The 21,090-nt window shown below is 37.1% G+C and overlaps 2 protein-coding genes across 6 annotated transcripts in view; one reads left to right on the top strand and one right to left on the bottom strand.

The window, feature by feature from the left end:
- PHAX (phosphorylated adaptor for RNA export) lies at positions 1-15,500 on the bottom strand. 5 transcript variants are annotated; one of them, XM_032212748.1, is made up of 6 exons: positions 12,858-12,994; positions 6,394-7,007; positions 5,880-6,000; positions 3,014-3,097; positions 1,666-1,723; positions 573-648 (listed from the first exon to the last, which is right to left on the bottom strand). In XM_032212748.1, exons 1-5 carry the CDS (start codon positions 12,960-12,962, stop codon positions 1,703-1,705), a joined length of 945 nt encoding a protein of 314 aa, XP_032068639.1. In that variant the 5' UTR covers positions 12,963-12,994; the 3' UTR covers positions 573-648; positions 1,666-1,702. The 5 variants fall into 5 exon arrangements, with proteins under 5 accessions (XP_032068636.1, XP_032068634.1, XP_032068635.1 ...); XM_032212745.1 differs by lacking the exons at positions 1,666-1,723; positions 12,858-12,994 and adding an exon at positions 15,421-15,500 and having other exon boundaries at positions 1-648; XM_032212743.1 differs by lacking the exon at positions 1,666-1,723 and having other exon boundaries at positions 1-648.
- Positions 14,878-21,090, top strand: part of ALDH7A1 (aldehyde dehydrogenase 7 family member A1) — a 25,015-nt gene continuing 18,802 nt past the window's right edge. The window contains exons 1-6 of the mRNA XM_032212742.1: positions 14,878-15,129; positions 16,406-16,459; positions 16,835-16,900; positions 18,294-18,374; positions 19,239-19,362; positions 20,805-20,937. Of these exons, the coding sequence (XP_032068633.1) occupies positions 14,926-15,129; positions 16,406-16,459; positions 16,835-16,900; positions 18,294-18,374; positions 19,239-19,362; positions 20,805-20,937 (662 nt within the window). The 5' untranslated portion in view covers positions 14,878-14,925. The remainder of the gene's footprint in view (positions 15,130-16,405; positions 16,460-16,834; positions 16,901-18,293; positions 18,375-19,238; positions 19,363-20,804; positions 20,938-21,090) is intronic.

The raw sequence follows: 21,090 nt of genomic DNA on the forward strand, positions 1-21,090 counted from the left end.
TGTGTCAGAATGATATTTATTTATATTACTATTAGTGAAATGAAATAGTGCTTCCATGCAGTTATATTCAGTTCCATACAAAGGTTTTATTTTTGGAATGACAGCATTCAGGGTTTTTTCCCCTAATGTTAAAACTAACTGTGGGATGAAAGAATGTGCATTAGGTGTTAAGTGTCTGTTGAAATTAAGAACTAAATGAAGATGTAGAGCATTCATGATCTCAAGCAAACTGAAAACTTAAGCATCAACTGTAAGAAATAAAATGGTCCTTTCCAACATGTGATTCACATAATAGGCACTATTGCAACTAATGAAAAGATATAATATAAAATTGACCATTAATATATACATCACAAAGATTTTGATTCCTCAAGTATCTAGTACACAAAAGATACTATCACCTTCATCTGTTTCAAAGACATGTTCTACATCAAGTTTTATTTCCCCATGTCCTTCTTGCAAGTCATCCAGAGAAGCTAGGGCTTCATTTGTGTCACTTGCAAAAGTCTCTCGGGAGGCATCGTCGTATTCCTGAAGATTAAGTCCTTTAATAGCTTGCTTCATCTTTTTGCCCAGCACTTGAAATCTCCTCTTCTTTGCAGCACATTTGTTCTCATACTCCTTTTGATTTTCAATATAGAATATTTCCTTTAAAGAGAATGTTAATACCCCATGAAGTGAGAAGGAATAGACAAAAGCAGCTTTCACAAAACACCAACTGCCCTAGCCAACTTTTAGAGCTAATTGGGGCTACTCAACAAAGAACCGTCAAGTTTTTTAAAAAAGCTTTTTTTTTTTTTGCAAATATTGCTGCAGAATTATTTGAAAATGTATTATTCTCTGTAGAGTTAAAAGAAAGTCTTGTTATAAAATAATAACTTTATAATAAAATAAATGTCTCTCCATTTATAATATTGAAAAAGAGTTTCTAAAAATTGAGAGACATACTTTGAATCTATTGAAAGGAAGGAACAAAAAAAATCAGGAAAATGAGCCAGTTTATTGTAGATATGAAATATGCCATAAAGAGAATCTGGCTTTGAAATATGGTCAAATAGAGAAGTGAGAGATACAAAGATCCTTTGTCTTTTGGAGAATTAGCTTTATATTTCCCAAATACATCCCTGCAGAGACTCTACATGAGGGTCCTCCCCTTTGTCTACAGCTCAGAAGAGAGAGACCCTAAGCAATAAAGTGGCCCATCAACTCAGCATTCTCTTCCATCCACTTTTGGAACTTCATGCTTTGTAAAGATTACATATGTTTTCTTCATTACACATTAAAAATGTACTCTACAAAGAAGAGAGCAAAACAGCATACTGAGACTCCGTATGAAAAGAATAGTCATCCTACAGTTTGGAATAAAGAAAAGCACCAGGCAGGGTTACTCCCATCTGCTCCATACATCTTTCGAATAGAGTTGGGCAGGATTCAAATATAGAACACAACAGTGGGGTGTTATTTAGCTGACTTACTACAACTGAGGACTCATGACTTCAATAAGAGAATTATTGTTACTATTTTGATGGCTTGGATTATTCCATCATTATATTATTGAGAAGAGTAACTATTTACAGGCAGTTGCCTTAAAAAATGAAGAATTTAATTATTAGGGAATGCTAATTTTGAATGTACCACCTTTTTTGTCTGTTCATTTTTGCATACTTGCAGATATATGAGGAAGAGTTGAACATGAAATTTCTTAAGAGTAATCGCTGCAACACTAAGAAAATTAAGAACAAAAGCTTAAGTTAGCAGTATAGGAAACAGCTGTCAGGAAGTCCTTGATTTACAACCATTCGTTTACTGATCATCTGAAGTGAAACTTACAATGAGCCCGCTGCAAAAACAGCAGCAGGCCAGCAATGTGATCACCCCCTCCGGCCTGTTCCTTCTCACACAAAAAAACACCTACCCCCCAATGGTAAAGACAGCCTGCCTGGTTCTCCTCCCTGCCATCCCTTTAGCGAGGGGGTGGCAGGTGCGGGGGAGAAGTGAGGCGTGCCTCTTACTTTTCCAGGTCCATTGCGTTCCTTGCCCTTTCGCCCATTGAATACCCTTGTAAAATAAACCTCATGAGTTCAACTTGCGAGGATTTTTTTACAAGGCGATTCAATGGATGAAAGGGCAAGGAACACAACAGACCTGGAAAGTTCCTTTGTCTTTTGGAGAATTAGCTTTATATTTCCCAAATACATCCCTGCAGAGACTCTACATGAGGGTCCTCCCCTTTGTCTATAGCTCAGAAGAGAGAGACCCTAAGCAATAAAGTGGCCCATCAACTCAGCATTCTCTTCCATCCACTTTTGGAACTTCATGCTTTGTAAAGATTACATATGTTTTCTTCATTACACATTAAAAATGTACTCTTTAGCGAGGGGTGGCAGGTGGGGGGGGGGGAGAAGTGAGACGCTACCAGAGACTGACAGCTCCGCTGCATTCCTCGCCCTTTTGTCCATTGAATACCTTTGTAAAGTTGAAGTCATGAGGGTTTTTTTGCAAGGGAATTCAATAGACGAAAGGGCGAGGAATGCAATGGACCTGGAAAGGTAAGAAGCGTGCCTCGCTTCTCTCCCACCTGCCATCCCTCGCTAAAGGGACGGCGGGGAAGGCAGGCAGACTGCCTTTACCATTGGGATGAGGTGGGTGGTATTGGGCTGCGAGGTGCCCCTCTTACCTTTCCAGGTCCGTTGCGTTCCTTGCCATTGTGTTCAAGGAAGCCCCTGGTAAAAAAAAACCCCTTCTTGAGTCTTCAAGAAGTTTGATTGAACTCGCGAGAAGGGTTTTTTTTTTTACCAGCCGCTTCCCTGAGCACAATGGTAAGGAATGCAATAGAGCTGAAAAGGTAAAAGGCACACCTCGCTTCTCACCTGCCCCAGAAAATAATCAGCCCTCCCCTATAATAAGCCCAAGGCCATATTTTGTGGGGCAAAAGAAAATAAGACCCTGTCTTATTTTCAGGGAAACACGGTAAAAGTTTGCTGCAAATTAGAATGTAGAAATTAATATTTACCTTAATTTGTTCACTGGTTATGCAAGGTGTGTTTTTCAGCAAATTTATATAAACCCCACCTGGAGTTCTTCTTCTAGAACCATCCTGGAATGATGAAAAAATAAACCTTTTAAAAACAGCAAGTGTAAAAGATATCAAATGTTTTGTTGTTTGGAATCTGAATATATATCTGAGGTACAATGAGAATAGAAAATGCAAATATTAGTTACTTGTAAAAAATATTAACAGGGCTTTATATAATTATTGAAAGAGTGACTGTATAAACTGTAAAAAAAATATTGTTTGAAGAATCAAATGTTTTAAGAAATAAAGTAGCAAATCAGTTGAGATTATGGTTTCTCCCTATATTGTTTCTCCTGAGGGTTTCTGGCAAGATAGCAATGTATTACAATGTTATTTATTTCTCTAGCTTTCCAAAATGTATGGAAACAGTATTTGTATTTTTTTTCCAAAAAAACAGCTGGTAAGAAAAAAAACAACACCAAAAAACCCAAATTATATTGTTATTTGTTATTCCTATTGTTTTGGAGAGATTAAAAGTTAAGTTTGGAAACCTCAGAGAGAGTCTTTCTGCTTTGGCTTCTTTTCCAACTGTGCAGACTTCCTTCAGACAGTCTCTCATCTCTGATTTCTATAGAATCTATTATAGCTGGGAGTGAGATTTTGAGTGAAAAATTATCCATACATCCCTTCATGAGGTCTGGCTGAAACCCCAACCCGAAAGGGAAATATACAGACAATAACTCTCCTTCCTATAATTCACATATTTTCTGAATAAAAAAATCATCTTTCCAATTCTTCTCCTCATGCAAATACATTTTTTTTATTTTTCCCACAGTCAAAATTTATGTAGAAAGTGTCAAAAGTAACCTTTATTTCCCACATTTAATTTGTTGCTGGAACTCCTAATGTGTATAATAAATCAAAATAGTGATATCCAGGAAATGTGTGGATTCCTGAATTGGAACACAAATGTTTATTATGTGCAGGTATTTTAGCGTTTTCTAAACTTTATTGAAATTGTGTAATTGTATTGGAAATATTCTGGGGATACAATAACCAATATGTTTAATGTTACATGATAGGGTAATTAAGTACTAAGAATGTAGGTAAAATTTAGTTTATTTTACACAATCTGTCAAATACCAAGGAATTTTAATTATGGAAAAAGGTTATCCTGCTTTGTGGATACAAGTATTATTATTCAGATTAAAGAGACTGATGAAAACACTCCTCTAAATCCATGGAGTAGAATAATTATGATGAAAATGAATATTGCTTCAAGACTGATACCTATTTTCAGAAGAATATTTCACTGAAATATTTCACACACTGACAAATTAATAGTTACATTTTTATGGAAGGAATGAATACCTAGGATTTCTCTTTCAAACCTACTACTTGTACATGATGAAGGTGGTTTCAGTATCTTGATTTTAGAAATTTCTCTTTCAAACCTACTATTTTTTACATGATGAAGGTAGTTTCAGTTTCCTGATTTTAGAAATTTCCTGATTTTATAATTAAGCATGTGTTAACTTCAAGAAGACTTTATTATGAAAAGGAATTGATTATTCACCACTATAAAGAGGCTCAACTGAAGTGTTATTTTAACTCCTGGCAAGGTCTAGATTCTAATACAGCAGAAATGTGTTTATATTTTTCCACCCTGAAGATAGTTAAACACATTTGGATCCTACTGGGAATAAAATTCAATAGATTCCTGTTTGCATGAGAAATTGATGCTGTAGACCACAGCTGTCATTGTGGCCCGCGAGCTGGATGCGTCACATGCTGGCCATGCCCACACCCAGTTTAGCAAAGGGGCAAAAAGTAATGATACATCGCATGATGCTGCCCTGACAATACGGGTTTGACACCCCTGCTGTAGACTAATCCTTATTTCAAAACAGCTGGAAAGACTTTGGAAAGGAGAGAGAATTTGGGCTGAAATGAAAATAATGCTCTCATTCAGATAATAACAATGCCTTCAACTCTTCTAAGCTTACTGATCTCTGAGCTTACTCGTTTTCTTGCAGATGTTTCATTACCCAAACTAGGCAACATCATCAGTGATCACATCTGCAATGAAATATCTGCAGGAAAACAAGCAAGCCCAGAGAGCACTTCATTTCAACCCTGAGCTACAAATATTCTCCTTTATTTGTACTCTTCTAAGGAGTGCAACTGCGTAATACAACTAAATATTACAAAGCCTGTAACAGTTTTTCTAGGCATATTCATTTTAAGACCTAAAGTATTTTATCAACCAATCTGTCAAATTATGGTCAAATATTATAAAACATTAAGTCAGGGGTGTCCAACCTTGATAATTTTTAAGACTTGTGGTCTTCAACTTCCAGAATTCCTCAGTCAGCCATTTATTTCAAATCCAAAGTCATTTTTCCAGTAAGAATTGTAAGTAAATAATAAGCTAATTCATTAACCATCATCAACACTAAAGCTCATTGACGAATGTCTAATTTGCAATCCTAACATGAACCAATAACGCAATTTAATTCAAAGAGGATTGATGTGAATGTATTGTGCTTTTAGGCAGGTAGAATTGCCAAAAGAAAGTATGAGGTGTACAGGTAATCTGATAAGGATAGTGATTGTGGATATGAAAGAACTTAGTAGGCAAAGTGGCTCCTCAAGTGGATCTATCTGGTTGGTAGCAACAAAGTTATTTATTGGATGATAATGAGTAATGGAATCAGGCTGGACAAAAGTGACATCATCAGTAGTAACAATGAGAGCAAGCTGGAAAAATATAGGAAAGGAAATACCATTTGGTCCCATTTAGTATTAATTAAGCTGCAATCCTAACAAACTACGTATAAAGAAATAACAAATTATTTCTTACCATGATTAAAAGACCTCCATTTTGCTCCACCTCAGCTGTTTCCATCAGTAGTTCAATAGATTTCTTTTTCCCAATGATTTTCACTACCCGTACAATTAGATCTTTCTTTGGTTCATGAAGTCTGAAAGAAAGGTGAAAATGTTATATTTGCCAAATAATTTGAGTGACAATATTTTCAAAAACAAATCCATTATTACAAATTTCAGTAATCTTTTGGTCTATCTTATGTCAAACAGTTTTCCTTTTGCAGCCATAATTACGGTGACATGGAGAGGTGTATAAATGTATACTGCCTATGAGAAATTAAGTTCTGGAAGGGTAACCTATTTAGCACTCTGAATAACAAAATACTTGAAGGTACTGCAAAGTTGTTTATCTCAACAACAGCCTTTCTTTAAGACCAAAAATACATTAATAAAAATTTTTTTCAAAGCCAGAATATGTTTATCTTTTGCTATTATCTTAAAATATGGCTTTTGTTGAAAATCTCTCAAATAAAAGATCAAAATCTTACCGATAGGCAATTTCATCTGCCACTTTTTCTTCAGGATCATCTTCTGTAATTTCATACCTCCCTTTAAAATTCATTTCTTGTCTTTGACCCACTCTCTCCTTTATGGGCCTTTTCCGTTTCCAGAGACTTTGTCTATTCACCTCCCACTCCTCCTCTTTTGATACAATCTTTTTATCATCTTGCATATATTCATCCAACTCTTTGTCTAATGTCTTCTCTACTTCTGATTCAGATTCTTTCACCAACTGTTTTGCTAACATGTAGTTGTAGGCCTCTGATCCTCGACTTTTGTCCAGATTGCCATCCATCCATAGAATCCCAAGGTTTTTTGCCATATCATCTTGATTCTGTCTTTGCAAAACTTCACCCCATATATTGTTGACTTTTTTAGGGATCTGTTTGTGAGAGTTTGGAGGAAATTGGAAAAGCTCTGGTTTGGGGGGAGGAAGGTTTGAACATTTTTGTCGCTTTCGCTTCCATAGACCACTCTCTTCATCAGAATCTGAAAAACTTTCATCAGTTGAATCCATACTTTTCACTGTCCGATAAGGAACACTTGTTGCTGATTGTGAACTGCTGCTTGGAAAAGATATTGCTGGATTACCGTTATCATTCTGAAATATAAATGTATGGTACATATTTATATTAAAAAAAATCACTTGTACTATTTTTACTTTTATGTACCCTAGATAGCATCCTAGAAAAAAATTGCTGAAAATTTAGTAGGGATTAATTAGAAATCTATAGTTTGCAGACATTTATATTGGGGGAGAATATTCAGAGAGCCCTAACACACAAAAAAAATTAAGGGAAAATTTGGGCAGAGTGAACAGAACTTCAAGTACAACAGAAAATTTAACAGAGTATTTTTCACAACTAATCATGTGTATAAAAATAATCCATATTATTACAATATTTTTAATTAAATGTTATTATGTCAAACCTTGCTCCTTAATGCAGATATTAGTCCAATATATTTGAAGTACACATATTGCTTGATGAAATGAAAGAATATATAATCCAATTGATGAAAGTTCCATTGACAATGTGTAGTCCTCAATGAAACTGCATCTTCATGGAGGGAAGTATGCAGTGGAGTACCCCAAAGCTCTGTTTTGGGCCCAGTACTCTTCAACATTTTCATCAATGATTTGGATGAGGGAATAAATGGGGAACTCATAAAGCACAAACTATAAATAGTATTTGCTAGACAGTTAAGATTTTGTTTTAAAATTGTAAAAAAAATCAGCTGCTTACTGAATTTGATTTCAGATTTCTTTACAAATAATAATTAAGAGCCTTGGTGGCACAATGTTTAGAACACAGTATTTGCAGGCTAATTCTGCCCACTGTCAGGAGTTTGATCCTGATGGGCTCAAGATTGACTCAGCCTTCCATCTCTCCAAGGTCAGTAAAATGAGGACCCAGATTATTGGAGGCAATATGCTGACATTGTAAACCACTCAGAGAGTGCTGTAACGTACAATAGGACAGTATATAAGTCTAAGGGCTATAGCTATTGCTAATTAAAAAAAACCTATAGTGCAATTGTCTCAACAATTGTTTGTAATTTTAAATATATCACGTTTTACTGTAAAGTTCATTCATGTTTATTCACCACATTGAAAATATATAAACACTTATATGTCTAAATAAGTAAATGTAAAGTGAGAAAGAACAAAGGGCAGAATGGTGTTTAGTACTGTCATATGTAAGTTATCAGAATAGCCACAAACATATGTAACCAGCAATATTTCAAATAAAGATACTATATTTTCACCATATAATGCAATAAGAATTTAGGCCAATGTCTCCTAACCATGGTTCTATCATGCTTTTAATACCTTGCTGGATGATGATTGTCTACATTATTGCCCAATACATTTGGGGAGCAGCAAATTGGGAACAGAATACTTGTTTATACAGCTAATTTTATAGTAGCCTTTTCCTTGTTACACTGCAGCAATAGAAGACTGTCTTCAGAACATCTTGGACATTTGATTATATAAGGTTTTCTAAGCACATTTTAACAATTCTTGAATCTGATTGCAATTGAAGATGTCAACAGTTCACTAATGGTTTGTAGAAGATGCTGATGCCTACTTTTTACCACATCAATTAATATTTTTCTATTACTGCATTAAAAAAGTAACTCCTAGCAGATACGTAAGGAGATTCATTTCAATCTAATGAACATGTTCCTACTTACTTATAAGAAAGCTCCATTAAACAAAATAGAAGATACCTCTCTCTCTCTATATATATATATATGTTAGATAACACTTTAAAATCTGATGTAAGACAAAGCAATACGAACATGCATGAGTCAGCCAAATATTTTGGCTGTGTTTGGCGCATGAGTTTTTCTCTTAACGGGATCAGGAAAAAAGATCACTAAATCTACTTCAAAATCTTTTTGATCTGCTAATGGTAATTCATACTTGTCACAGCAGTCATCCATGTACTGTTTATATGGATGTAGACTATACTGACATAGAGGGCATACTGATCTGACTTTCTATTTACAACAGTTATTATGACTAATATTTACATTGCTACTAATAGTTCTTAGCTAGTTCTTTGAAATTCACAGAAGATTTCAGTGTTTTTCTCATGTATTGGATACACATTTCTTTGCCATCATAAAATTTAAATTATATCATCTGCTACTGAAAATTCCATGATGCAACCTCGCATCTTCCGCTTGAAAAGTTTAATTGGACAGACAACCCAAATGTCATACACAGCTTTCTGAGAATCATGGGAGTTGTAGATCCACCTTACAACTAAAACCATAATTTCCGTTGCTAAGCAAGGCAGTTAAGTGAGTCATGACCCATTTTTGATCTTTTTGCCATGGTTGTTAGGTGACACACTAACAACCAGTTGTTAAGTTAAGTGAATCATGTTTTCCCCATTGATTTTGCTTGTCAGAAGCTTTAGGAAAATGACAATCCCAGGACACCAGGATGCTGCCACCATTGTAAATATATGCTGGTTGGCAAGAACCCAAAGTTTGATCATGTGAATAGGGATGCTGCAAAAGTCATGTGTGAGAAGTGATCATAAGTCACTTTTTTCAATGCCATTGTAACTCTGAACAGCCATTAAACAAGTGGTTATAACTCAAGAACTATCTGTATTTGGATGCAGATTTTTATGAAACCATGTAAAAATAAGCCCAGTGAACCAGGGCCTATGCAGGAAAGCTTTGGGATCTTTGAATGTCCCCTTCAATGGGGAAATTGCTGAAGAAGTTCACAGAACTCTGAAACTACATCTTGATACATGGCAATGACATCTGCAAAGGTGGTCAAAAAGGCACAGTGACAGAAATGACATTGGCATCACAATGTCCCACCCCTTTTGTACATGCACCAACATAAAATATATAAATGAAAGAAGTGGGCTTGCAATACTGCTTCTGTCATCCCTTTTGATCTTTCCTGTCTGCAGATGCTGCTGGTACCATAGAAATATTGTTACTCCTCTTCTGAAGGCATTCACTTTTAGAAAATTGCACAGGTTTACATTCCAACCAGAGGAAATAGAGGTACTCTTCTGTTTCACTCTAGAGCAGTTGTGTCCAACTGGCGGCCTGCGGGCCAGATGCATCATGTGCAGGTCACACCCTCCTTAGCTCCATAAATGGGAAAAGCATCGCGAAATGTGACGTGACAGCAATGTGATGATGTGTCAAGTTCGACACCCGTGCTCTAAAGTTATTCTTTCTTCTTTTTTTAAAAAAAGAGTCTGAGCATTTTAAAAGGGAAAAAAACAGAAACAAAACCAAAAAAGCACAAAGTACAGGTAGTCATCCAGCCTACCCAGTCGTGGGACTGAATCTCGTATCTTGAACAGGATTACTCCCTCCTTTAACCCACACATTCACTAATCGAATGTGAGGCTCGGTAAATGCACATGAGGTATTTCAGGATGGGGAAGGCCATGGGGACCTAGTGATGGAACCACCTGACTAAGAACACCCAAGGCCTCTCCACCCCACTGAAATATTTCATGCTCCCACATATGCTTTTCCCATCCACCCAAGCTGCCATGCTGTGTCACTTACCATACCAAGATCTCAAAAGCAGTCTCCTCTCCAGCCTATCAGCTGCACTTGCCCTTCTGCAGCTCCATTTTGGTATGGGCAACTTCATCCGGCACTTTGCCGGCCAAATTGGAGCTCTGTTTAGGCCCTTGTAGGCGTCACCTGGCATTTTGCCAGCCAAAATGGAGGTTCAGAGGGGCGGATCAAGATAAGTATGTGTCTTAATCACACTAATCAGCAGAATATGAAAAAATTATATTCTTATATTTGTTAGCGAGAAATATATTATTATTTAACAAACTATTTTCAATTTAAATGTTAAAACTTTATGTTCAGAGAAACTCACATTTTGGGTGTGATATAAGCCCATAAACAGAACTACAGTCTAGAAATTGATTTTTGTGTTAAATTATATGTCAGCTTTATTTTTCAACTACAGGTTATTTTAGACATTTTAAGACAGGGGTGTCAAACTCAAGGTCAGATCAGGCCCACGGAATGCTTAGATCTGGCCCTTGGGGCCACCTTAGAAACAGTGGACCAGCCCGCAGTGCCTCTGCCAGCGAAAACGGAGCTCAGGAGGGCTGCATGGCCCCCAAGGTCAAGCACAACCTGATGCGGTCCTCAATTGAACCAAGTTTGACACCCCCGTTTTAAGACATACTGCCACAAATTAATATTTTATTCATCTACTGAAGGAATTGTACACACTTTCCAGTGCAAAGCAGAATATCCTAGCAGCTGCTGGCATGTACAAAACTAGTTTGGTATACTTGGAACAATGATGTTAGCAATATTTAATAGAAAGATGGCATATTGGAAAAGAAATTCAACTTCTAGAATTTGCTTTACTCTGTTAGAAATCTTTTAATCAAACTGCTGATGAAATGCTTACTACATTGTCGTCAACTATGGAAGAATGAGCCAACCTGACCAAGAGCTTTTAGAAGATAAATTAGCTGATTAATCAATACTGAACTTATATCCGTAAAACAGCTTACGGTAGGAATTTTGTTTAGAGTAAGTTTATTTAACAATTGTTAGAGGCTGTGTTAATCTGAACAATTCTGGTGCTGTACATAAGCAATGGAAATAATGAATTAACATCCTACTAAGGCTGCAGGGTACTAGAACTGTTGCAAGCAGCATGTCCTGTGTATATTTCTGAGCCAGCAGTATTTCAATTGTTATATATAAAATCTTATACTTGAGTGATATTTCACTCTGACTTTATATACCGGTAATCTCAGTAATAACCTAAATAATGTCTTTTAATTTTAGAAAACTAATGAAGTCCACAAGGTTAAAAAATGTTTTTTTTGCTGATTCTGTATAGCTTGTATAATGGGTATACAATTATTATAATGGGTATACAATTATTATAATGGTATAATGGGTCCAGACTAGACACTTTTGGGCACACTTTTTAAGGGAATGAGTCTGAACTATCATATGATGCCATTATTATATTTTCCACATTTAATAGGCTGAAATTAGCATGCCTTTAAACACGATGATCAAATTTAAAGTTATTGTCTCTTCAGAAGCATAAGTGGATATCTTATTGCAGACTGAGTCATTGTGCTGTTTAAAGAAACCCCTTCTCCCCCCTCAAAAAAAAACTGTTAGGAAAAGAGCATAATCAGTAGATAGCTGGATCTGAGATAAAAATGAAGTTTTATAAAATACTTAAAAAATAAAATTAAAAGGAAGTTCTATTTCCATAATGAAACAGACCAGAAGACCTTGGAGCAAATTTGTCTTTTATGAAAAAAAAAAACCACTCCCAGAAACCCTGATCTCACAGAATGTCTTTAGAAGGCTATCCAAATGCCGTCAGGAAAGACGCCACCTGAAATCGTAGAAACGAAACTGAAAGAGCTCAGAACCCACACAGCAGAAACGAATCCATTTTCCTAATATGAACACTTAAAAAACCACGCCTTCCTCTTCATCCTGGAGCAGGGTCTGCTGGTTGCAATCCCCAGAAAAAACACTGTGTCCTATTACTGGCCCATAAAGCCAGGGAATCACCCAAATAATAACATCTGAAATCTTACGACTCGGTATTAGCGTTCTGCTACAATGATAATTTTTTTCAGCCCAGTACACTGGAAAGTCGCTTACAAGGCAAGACTTCGGGAGAAGCCAATGCACTAAGAAACAGCAACAACTTATTGCTTGGCGGGTGGGAACCGGATTTCACTCCGGTTCAAGCAGAGGAAAACAGCCTAGACATTCATTCCAATGCGATGGTGCCAAAATAAGAGCGGGAAGACAAGCTTCCTCCCAAGATGCTAACCTCACTGTCCTACGCATTGCAAAGCTCGCCGGTTTTCCTCTGTGGAGGAAAATACCGGCTCTCCTCCTAAGTCGTCAGCCCACAGGAAGAACTGGTATGAGTTTGCCAGACCTGTTGGGGACTCCTGGAAGGAGCCGAGACCGGCATTTCGCAGTCCGAGCCCGAAATCTCTCCGTCTTCGACATCCTGCTCCATTCTTGGAACTTCCGACGCCATCTTCCCCCGCTCAATTAGACCAGGAGCCGCGAAGGGACAAACCTTTAAGGCACGGCCTTAAAACCAGAAAAACTACAAAGACCACAATGCCTCGCTCTGAGGAGAAAAGGCGGAACCATGAGCATTTCCCGCCCGCCACTCTCGAAACTTCGTGGAAATTGTAGTCTTTTAATGTCTTTCCGCCCGTTTTCTATATTGAGAGATTTCCCGCGTTGGTCTTTTCAGACCTGTATTTTATGCCGCAAAATCTAAAACCCGGATGCCGGGATTGTTTTCTCAGGATACAAGAAAGAAGGGACGATGATGGTGAAAAACATCTATCGTATATTAGTTATAATCACATGACATGACATGTCCATTTTGTTAGATGTCTGTACACATTGTGATGGGTGTTGTACTGGTAGACCAAGAGTCATTGATTTGAGGGTGGTAGGCATTTTCAGGTTTTGTCAAAAAGAAGAGTTTACAATTAACCCTAACAGCATAAAGTATAGCAATCGCTGACTATCATTTAAATAAATGTTCCTGATTTACTTAATCCTTTACCTTTTCTGTCATACTGTAACATCGCAAATACTGTATATGTCTTTCAAGATGCATCTACTCTTTATTGACTTTGTAAGATTCACACCCCATGAAAAAGGCCTTGTGATTTTTCTGTGAGATTATGTGAGATTCTAATCCTGATACTTCAACTGCTTTTTTTTTTGTGGGGTTCGTTAATTCAAACAATACTGGGACATTACATGGCATCCTGCAACATTGTGTCCCAATGTCCATCAAGAGTTTATCCAGGCCCAGTGTCTGATTTTTTCAACATAGACCACCCTGTCTTTGAATGGCTGGGTGGACTGGACATTAACATTTGAATCACTTTAAGTCCATATATTTGCTATACACTAAATAAATATATATTGTCAGAAAAACCTCTAAGCTAAAATCAAAGACTATTCAAGTCGATGCCATTACCTGGTCCTCATATAAAGTTCAACTTGCATGTTTAATCTTGGAAGTAAATGATCAAGGAATAAAGCTGGGTCTAAAGATTAGTGAAACTAAGCAAGAGAATGGCTCAAGAGGCAGGTATACTATTTAATTAACAATGCAAATCAAACATCCCTTTCTAGTTAGTGTCTGCTGATAGTTACAACAAAGAAAGGTATGACTAATAATTAAAATGTTTAGGGGAATATTTGTACTGAGATTATTTTATAAAAGAGGATAAACTCTGACATTTAGAAATCAGGTCTGGTATGAAATAGATTTTAGTCCAGTACATTCATGCTTCCATAATATACTATACAATACATAAAAAGTATGGATTAATGACGAGTATTGCCATTTTACTGTTACTGTGGCTTTATCCTAGCCAAGTGATCTACTGCTGGGCTATCAGCAAACAGCATTTCTTTTGCTACTCTGTAGCGGTCATATTGATTTTTGCACGGTAAGCTCCTTTCCAACGCATGCCAAGCTATTAAAAACGATTCAATATTTCTGTTGCAAATCTAAAATAAAGTGTTTTTATTATTTCTTGTGATGTAACTGTTTCTAATTGTCTTGGACTGCTCCAAGGGTGAGATACACAAATTTCCTAAAAGAAATTCCGACAGGGAAAACGCTTAAGTGCTGCTGACCGTGCCTACAAAGCAGAAGCATTTTACAGGTGGCTCTTTACAGGTGTGAGTGAACATGCGTTTGACTTCTGCAGCCATTGCATAAACTTTCTTCGCGCCTTTGCCTTTAAGATGGGCGAGAGAGACAAAAAGCCGGAGCCCCCAACATGCAGAGAGGATGCGCTGAGTCGACGCTAGATGGAGGCGTGACTTATTTGGTCCTCCAGGCAAGGGTGGACTGAGCGTTTTGCCTTCGCCAATCCGGGCTCTGCGTTTGGGGGTGGGTTCTTGACGGACGCCTCTTTGGCCTATGGGTGATTTAAAGGTGCCACGGCCCTTTTCTCGCTATGCTGCTGCAAGTTGGACTTTCGTTGCTCGCCAGGCGTGCTCTGCTAAGGAAGAGCCTCTCCTTCACAGCTTCTTGCAATAGACCGGTCGCCTTCATGTCCACCTTGCTGATCAACCAAGCCCAGTACGCGTGGCTGAAAGAATTGGGGCTTCGAGAAGAAAACGAGGGAGTTTACAATGGCTCCTGGGGAGGAAGAGGAGAGGTAGGCTTGCAAGGCGGGGTGGGAGCCACTTTGATGGACAGCCGTAAAAGCTAAAGAGGAATGTCCTGCGGGTGCTTTTTGAAGTTGTTTCTCCAGTTCTTTGAGACGTGCGTCGCGCCTGCGGTTTTGAATTTCTCATGGTTTTTTTCCTTCGCATTTTAGAATAGAATAGAATAGTATCCTTTATTGGTCAAGTGTGATTGAACACACAAGGACTTTGTCTTGGCCCATATGCTCTCAGTGTACATAAAAAGACATGAAAAGATACAAGTATTTTAAGTAAGTACTCACGTCTCATATTAGAATTGGCAGAAAGAGACCAGTCCCGGTTTCACCATTCATTTATCTTGGCTCAGAAAGAGAATGCGTGTCTTTCAATCCTGCAGTTTCTTTTGGCTCCTTCCCTCTTTTGCGACTTTTACCAGCAGATAGACCTAAAACATTGCAGACCGTATAGTTTTCTGACTTACTCTCGTAATATTTCTCCATAACTTGACTTTATGAAGATAGCCAGGTTGAATCACCTGTGTCACACTTAGGTACACTTCCATGGGCTGGTGATCTTACAGGTATTGGGGCTTCATATCCTGGAAACCCTAATCAATTTGGCCAAAATTGTTGTGAAATTTAGTAATTGTTTTTCCAGGACACAAGCACTGTCATTTTGCAGTCAAGCAACTAAGTCTCAAATAATAGGTGGCATGTGGCTAATTAGTAAATTCCAAAGTTAAGATGACCAGGGTGATTATCACAGAACTGATAGAAACTTAGAAGCAATCACATTCTTCTTAGTTACCTGCTTGGTGCAGGATCTGCAGGGTGGGATGTATTACAGTATCCTGCCTGTTCAAAAGCTTCCTGAGAGAAAAGGAAAGCCTGCTGCCACCAGCTATCATCTGAGCCTTGTCCCAAAGCTGATGCTTTTTCAATTAATATGTGCTTGAAACTTATCTTCCTTGCAATTTTTTCTTTTGGATCTGAGCTTTTCCATAGAAGCACAGAAGCAGTTTTGCATTTCAGGTCTTTGAAAACCATCAACATGTCTTGCTCTTCCGCATTTAGCATGCATCTACTTCTTGCATGGATTGATTCCTGGACTTTTGCCTTTTGCCCGAACTCATTCTGATTTATCAGTTCCTACAATGTGACTTGGCATAAAAACTACTTGATTGATTTGGATCCAGCCAATGCCACAGATTGTGCCAGATTTTGACCATGAGGTTTATGATTATAGGGATGGTTACTAAATGGGACTGAAATGTTTTTTTCTCTCTAGGTTGTGACAACCTACTGTCCTGCAAATAATCAGCCCATAGCTAAAGTTCGCCAGGTAAGATTTTTTAAATATATATTTGACTCTTTAATAAAATGCATCATTAGGGGGAAAAATAAGCAGATTTCAAGGCTGGTGTGTTAAGAAAGTTCATGAGATGGGTAAGAAATGCAGACTAGCTAAAAGCAATGTAAGTAGAAAATATTACAGGTTATCTTCCCCCCTCCCTCTCCCCCCCTTACTGGATGCAGATTTTCTGTAGAAATAGGGCTAATCAGTGTTTTAATAACAATAAAACCCTCAAACTAAACTTGATTATGGATGACTTTATGAACACATCTGTTTACTTTCCAATTCTCCATTGACTTATTACAAGCTGAGTCTTATGTTATCACTGTGTCCATTGCAGCACTTTTTACTGTTTGATTTCAGGCAAATTTGGAAGACTATGAAGAAACAATAACAAAAGCTAAAGAAGCTTGGCAAATATGGGCAGAGGTGAGTTAAATCTCTTTATATTTTCCTTAATTGTATCTGGGGAAAAATTATTTTTCAGTAGGTATGACTCCTAAGCCAATCAGGAGAGATTTATCATAGAAAGTGCCTCACACATTTTTGAAATAAATAAAATTAAAACAACAATTTGAAGTTTTACCTGAAATGTATTTAGAAATACTCTAATTCAGTGTTCAAACTTGACAACATTTAAGATTTGTGAAATTCAACTCCCAGAATTTTCCAGCCAGCAAAGGTGCCAAGTATAAAAAAACAGTAACCATATCCTTAATGGGATCATATTCAAATTAGATTAAGTGGCTGCATCTTGAATGCTAGGAATGGTTTTGATAGAGACTCTAAAGTCTGTATTTTTTTCAGATCTTCTTCAAATATTCTACATGATATGAAACCTGTCAACCAATACAAATTTCTATAGAAAGAGGAATAACTTAAATTTATTTTGTCAACTAGTATCAACTAGTGTTTTTTCCTATACACTTTTAAAATCTGATCCTATTCATTCAGGTTCATTTGAGAGTGAGTTCAAGTATATTTCATAGAACTTACTTCCACTTAAACAATGTATAATATATTAACCAAAATAAATGTTGGAATATGACCAAATTTCGCTAACTTCCATTCTTCTGGTTCAAGTAACTTGATGGCATTTAAAAATACTATATGGGCTGAGGTGGTGTAGTGGGTAGAATGCAGTACTGCAGGCTACTTCTGCTGCCTGTCGACTGCCTGCAATTTGGCAGTTCAAATCTCACCAGGCTCAAAGTTGACTCAGCCTTCCATCCTCCCGAGGTTGGTAAAATGACCTAGATTGTTGGGGGCAATATGCTGACTCTTAAACTGCTTAGAGAGGGCTGTAAAAGCACTGTGAAGTGGTATATAAGAGTAAGTCCTACTGTTGCTATATTTATTTCAAAAAGTGTACAGGTAGTCCTTGGCTTGTGACCACAATTGGTACCGGAATTTTCGTTACTAAAAATGCAGTCATTAAGCTTCTAGAAATGTGACATTTGATTTTATTACCATTTTTCCCATGGTTGTTAAGTGAATCACATCAGTCATTATACAAATCTGATAGTTAATAAGTGAATCATATGATAATTAAGTGAATCCAACTTTGTTTAGGAGAAGCCAGCTGGGAAAGTTGCAAATTGAAGTTATGTGACTTCAAGATGCTCAAACATTGTAAATGCAAGCTACTTGCCAAGCACCTGAATTGCAATCATGCCAGTATGGGGGTGTTGCAGTGATTGTAATTTTAAAGACTGGTTGTGAGTCATTTTTTTGTATGAATTTTGTATGAGTTTGGCAAAGTATGCGGGATTCTGAAAGACTAGACTTGAGCACATAATTTCTCTTTGCTTTCTTTTTATAGGTTCCTGCACCTAAACGAGGAGAAATAGTGAGACAGATTGGAGATGCCTTAAGAGACAAAATCAAAGTTTTGGGAAATTTGGTAAGTTTTTGCCTTTGAATTGATATCATTTCTAAATTAGTAAAAAGAAATGCAGACAGAAATTTTTGTTGTGTTGCTTCTGGGGTGCGTTGCTAATTTAATCAATTAGATTTCTAAACATTGACAGATGCCATTACACTGATATGACAACAAACTTGATTTCTTTTAGCAGGCATTGATTAAAGTTGATGACAGTAAATGCTAGAAATTTACCAAAAAAGGAGGCATGTTTTGCATTCCAAACAAAACAGCTTGAAATATTCCTTTGAACTTCCTAAATTGGTTGTTATGACAGAATAAAAATGTAAAAATAGGAATTTAAAATAATTTAAGCGTGTCATTTCTTGTGGGATAATTGGACTTTTCCCAAAAAATTAATCATTCCAAATTTCTGTTGTTTGAGTAGCAGCTAGAAGTCAGCATTCATTACCAATCCACCTATTAACCAATCCAAAAACAGTGTTTTTTTAAAAAAAAACTTTCCGGTCTTCTTGACTAATAGGACAAAGTGATAAAAAAGGCCTTGGGTGCCTGTGTTTTGTTCAACCACAAAAATGCTATTCTTGCATCAATAGTTCTTGTGTTTTAGTTTATCCCCAAATTCAGCATTACAAAGCACAAGAACTGAGTGTTCATAAATTAGACTAATTAGATAAATCCACACAATTCCATTGCATTGGTATTTTCATTTACACCTGTCAATCACAGCAGCGTGAACAATTGATTGGTTGCATAGATAATGCAATTATACAAATAGAAAAAGACAGATTTCTTCCTTTAAAGTATGCTATTGTGTAAGGAGGATCTAAGGAAACTGTAAGGATTCATGTTCCATGTGATTAATGTTTTCTTTAATGCCTTTAGGTATCATTAGAAATGGGGAAGATCTTTGTTGAAGGTGTTGGTGAAGTCCAAGAATATGTAGATATCTGTGATTATGCTGTTGGTTTATCTCGGATGTTTGGTGGACCCATGCTGCCTTCAGAAAGTAAGCCTGCATTTTTGCCTGCATAAGAATTTTTCTGGATTAAAGTAATTTGACATAGAAAATCTCAGTAATAGAATATTGAATGATTTTCGACATAGGTAATATTTTAGATTTATATGCTTCAGGAAAACCTGAAATACTTTCTTATCCCAAGCAGACATTACATCAGCTTTGCATAAACTTGGTCAAAATATATAATTTATAGATTTTCTTCAGTCTGTAGGAAATACAAATGACACAATAGTTTCTACCTCTATATAAATATTCATCCCTCTCCACTGATCTGCTTCAGGGAGAGAGGGAAAACAAGGAAGAAAAATCACTGTAGTACCAGTAAAAATCTTCAGTGAGGTTGCATATATCTCTATATGCTTGTAATCATTGAGTTACGACTGTGATTGGGACTGGAATTGCATGAATAAAATGGGATGTCCTGTGACTGCATTGCCTAGCACCTCCTATAGTTTTCGTAATCCCAGATGTATGGGTCATTAAGTGGGAAGTGATTGAATCCCACTTAAAGAGTTGGGCTGTTCCAAGGAAGTTGGGAGACCCGGCTCAGGTGCAGGATGGGAGAGAGAAAGTGAGTACAGGTGCAGGAGGGACACTGAGTACAAGTGCAGGAGGGATAGAGAAAGATAGTGTAGGTTATGTGTGATTACAGATAGGCCGTGGAAAAACGGTGTGGGGTGTGTGCAAACACAGGAAGACCAGAAAAATAGGCAGCAAAGTGCATTTCTGCGACCCCAGGAAAGCTGTGGAAAGAGGCTGCAGGGTGCATGTGAGTGAAGAAGAAAAAGAGGGCACAGTGCATGCAAGCAGACGAGGGCTAGAGTGGAAGAGTTTTATCCAAGAGTCTTATGTCCTTTCCTTGCCATTTTTTCCTATTGATTTTGTTTGTGGGAAGCTGGCAGATGGCGATCAGCCAGTAAGTGCGAGCTGATTGCCAAGCACTCGAATTTTGCTTATGTGTCTGCTGTGGTGCTGCAACAGCTGGAAATTTGAGGACAAATTACAAATCCTTTTGTTCAGTGCTCTCGTAATTTCGAAGAGTCATGAACAATGGTAATAACTTGAGAATTATCTGTATGTTTATTTGGGAAGAAAGTTCAACCTTGAGAATGGATTTGCCATAAAAAGATGTGCCATATTTGAAAACCATATTTTAAATTCAAATAGGTTTGGCCTGTTTATTGAATTGAGCCTTTCTTTGAATGTCTGATCCTAGGGTTAGTTCTCTGTTATCTACTAACTTATATAAACTTGCTGCTTGATATAGGGCCAATTTTAGTAATTCACTCTAACAATAGAAGAGTTGTTGTAACAATAAGTGTGGATACTTTTTATATATGTGCCTGAACTCCTTGGACAATGGGATAGATAAGTAAAGAAAGAAAGAAAAGCCTGCACTTGCCAAATAAAACTCCTGTTTTTGCTTTTAGGACCCGGACATGCCTTAATAGAACAATGGAACCCTTTGGGATTAGTTGGCATCATCACAGCCTTTAATTTTCCGGTTGCGGTTTATGGCTGGAACAATGCAATTGCTCTCATCTGTGGCAATGTTTGCCTGTGGTAAGGTATTTTTTCCTAATTTCAGGATGAGTGTTTTCGGTGGCATACTTTACACGTTATAAAAATGTTCGGGCACATAGACTACAATGAAAAGAACAAAAATTCAAAATGATATAAAGCCAATGTAGTAAGCAATAAACCTGCACGATGAAG

The sequence above is a fragment of the Thamnophis elegans genome, chromosome 3 (genome assembly GCF_009769535.1).
Source record: "Thamnophis elegans isolate rThaEle1 chromosome 3, rThaEle1.pri, whole genome shotgun sequence".
Lineage (NCBI taxonomy): Eukaryota > Metazoa > Chordata > Lepidosauria > Squamata > Colubridae > Thamnophis > Thamnophis elegans.

Coding starts and splice junctions, on each gene's coding strand:
- PHAX (XM_032212743.1), bottom strand. CDS start 12,962: ATGGCGTCGGAAGTTCCAAGAATGGAGCAGGATGTCGAAGACGGAGAG. Junction 3,098..5,879: donor ATGGAGGTCTTTTAATCATG/GTAAGAAATAAT, acceptor TCATCATTCCAG/GATGGTTCTAGAAGAAGAAC. Junction 649..3,013: donor TAACCAGTGAACAAATTAAG/GTAAATATTAAT, acceptor TTCTCTTTAAAG/GAAATATTCTATATTGAAAA.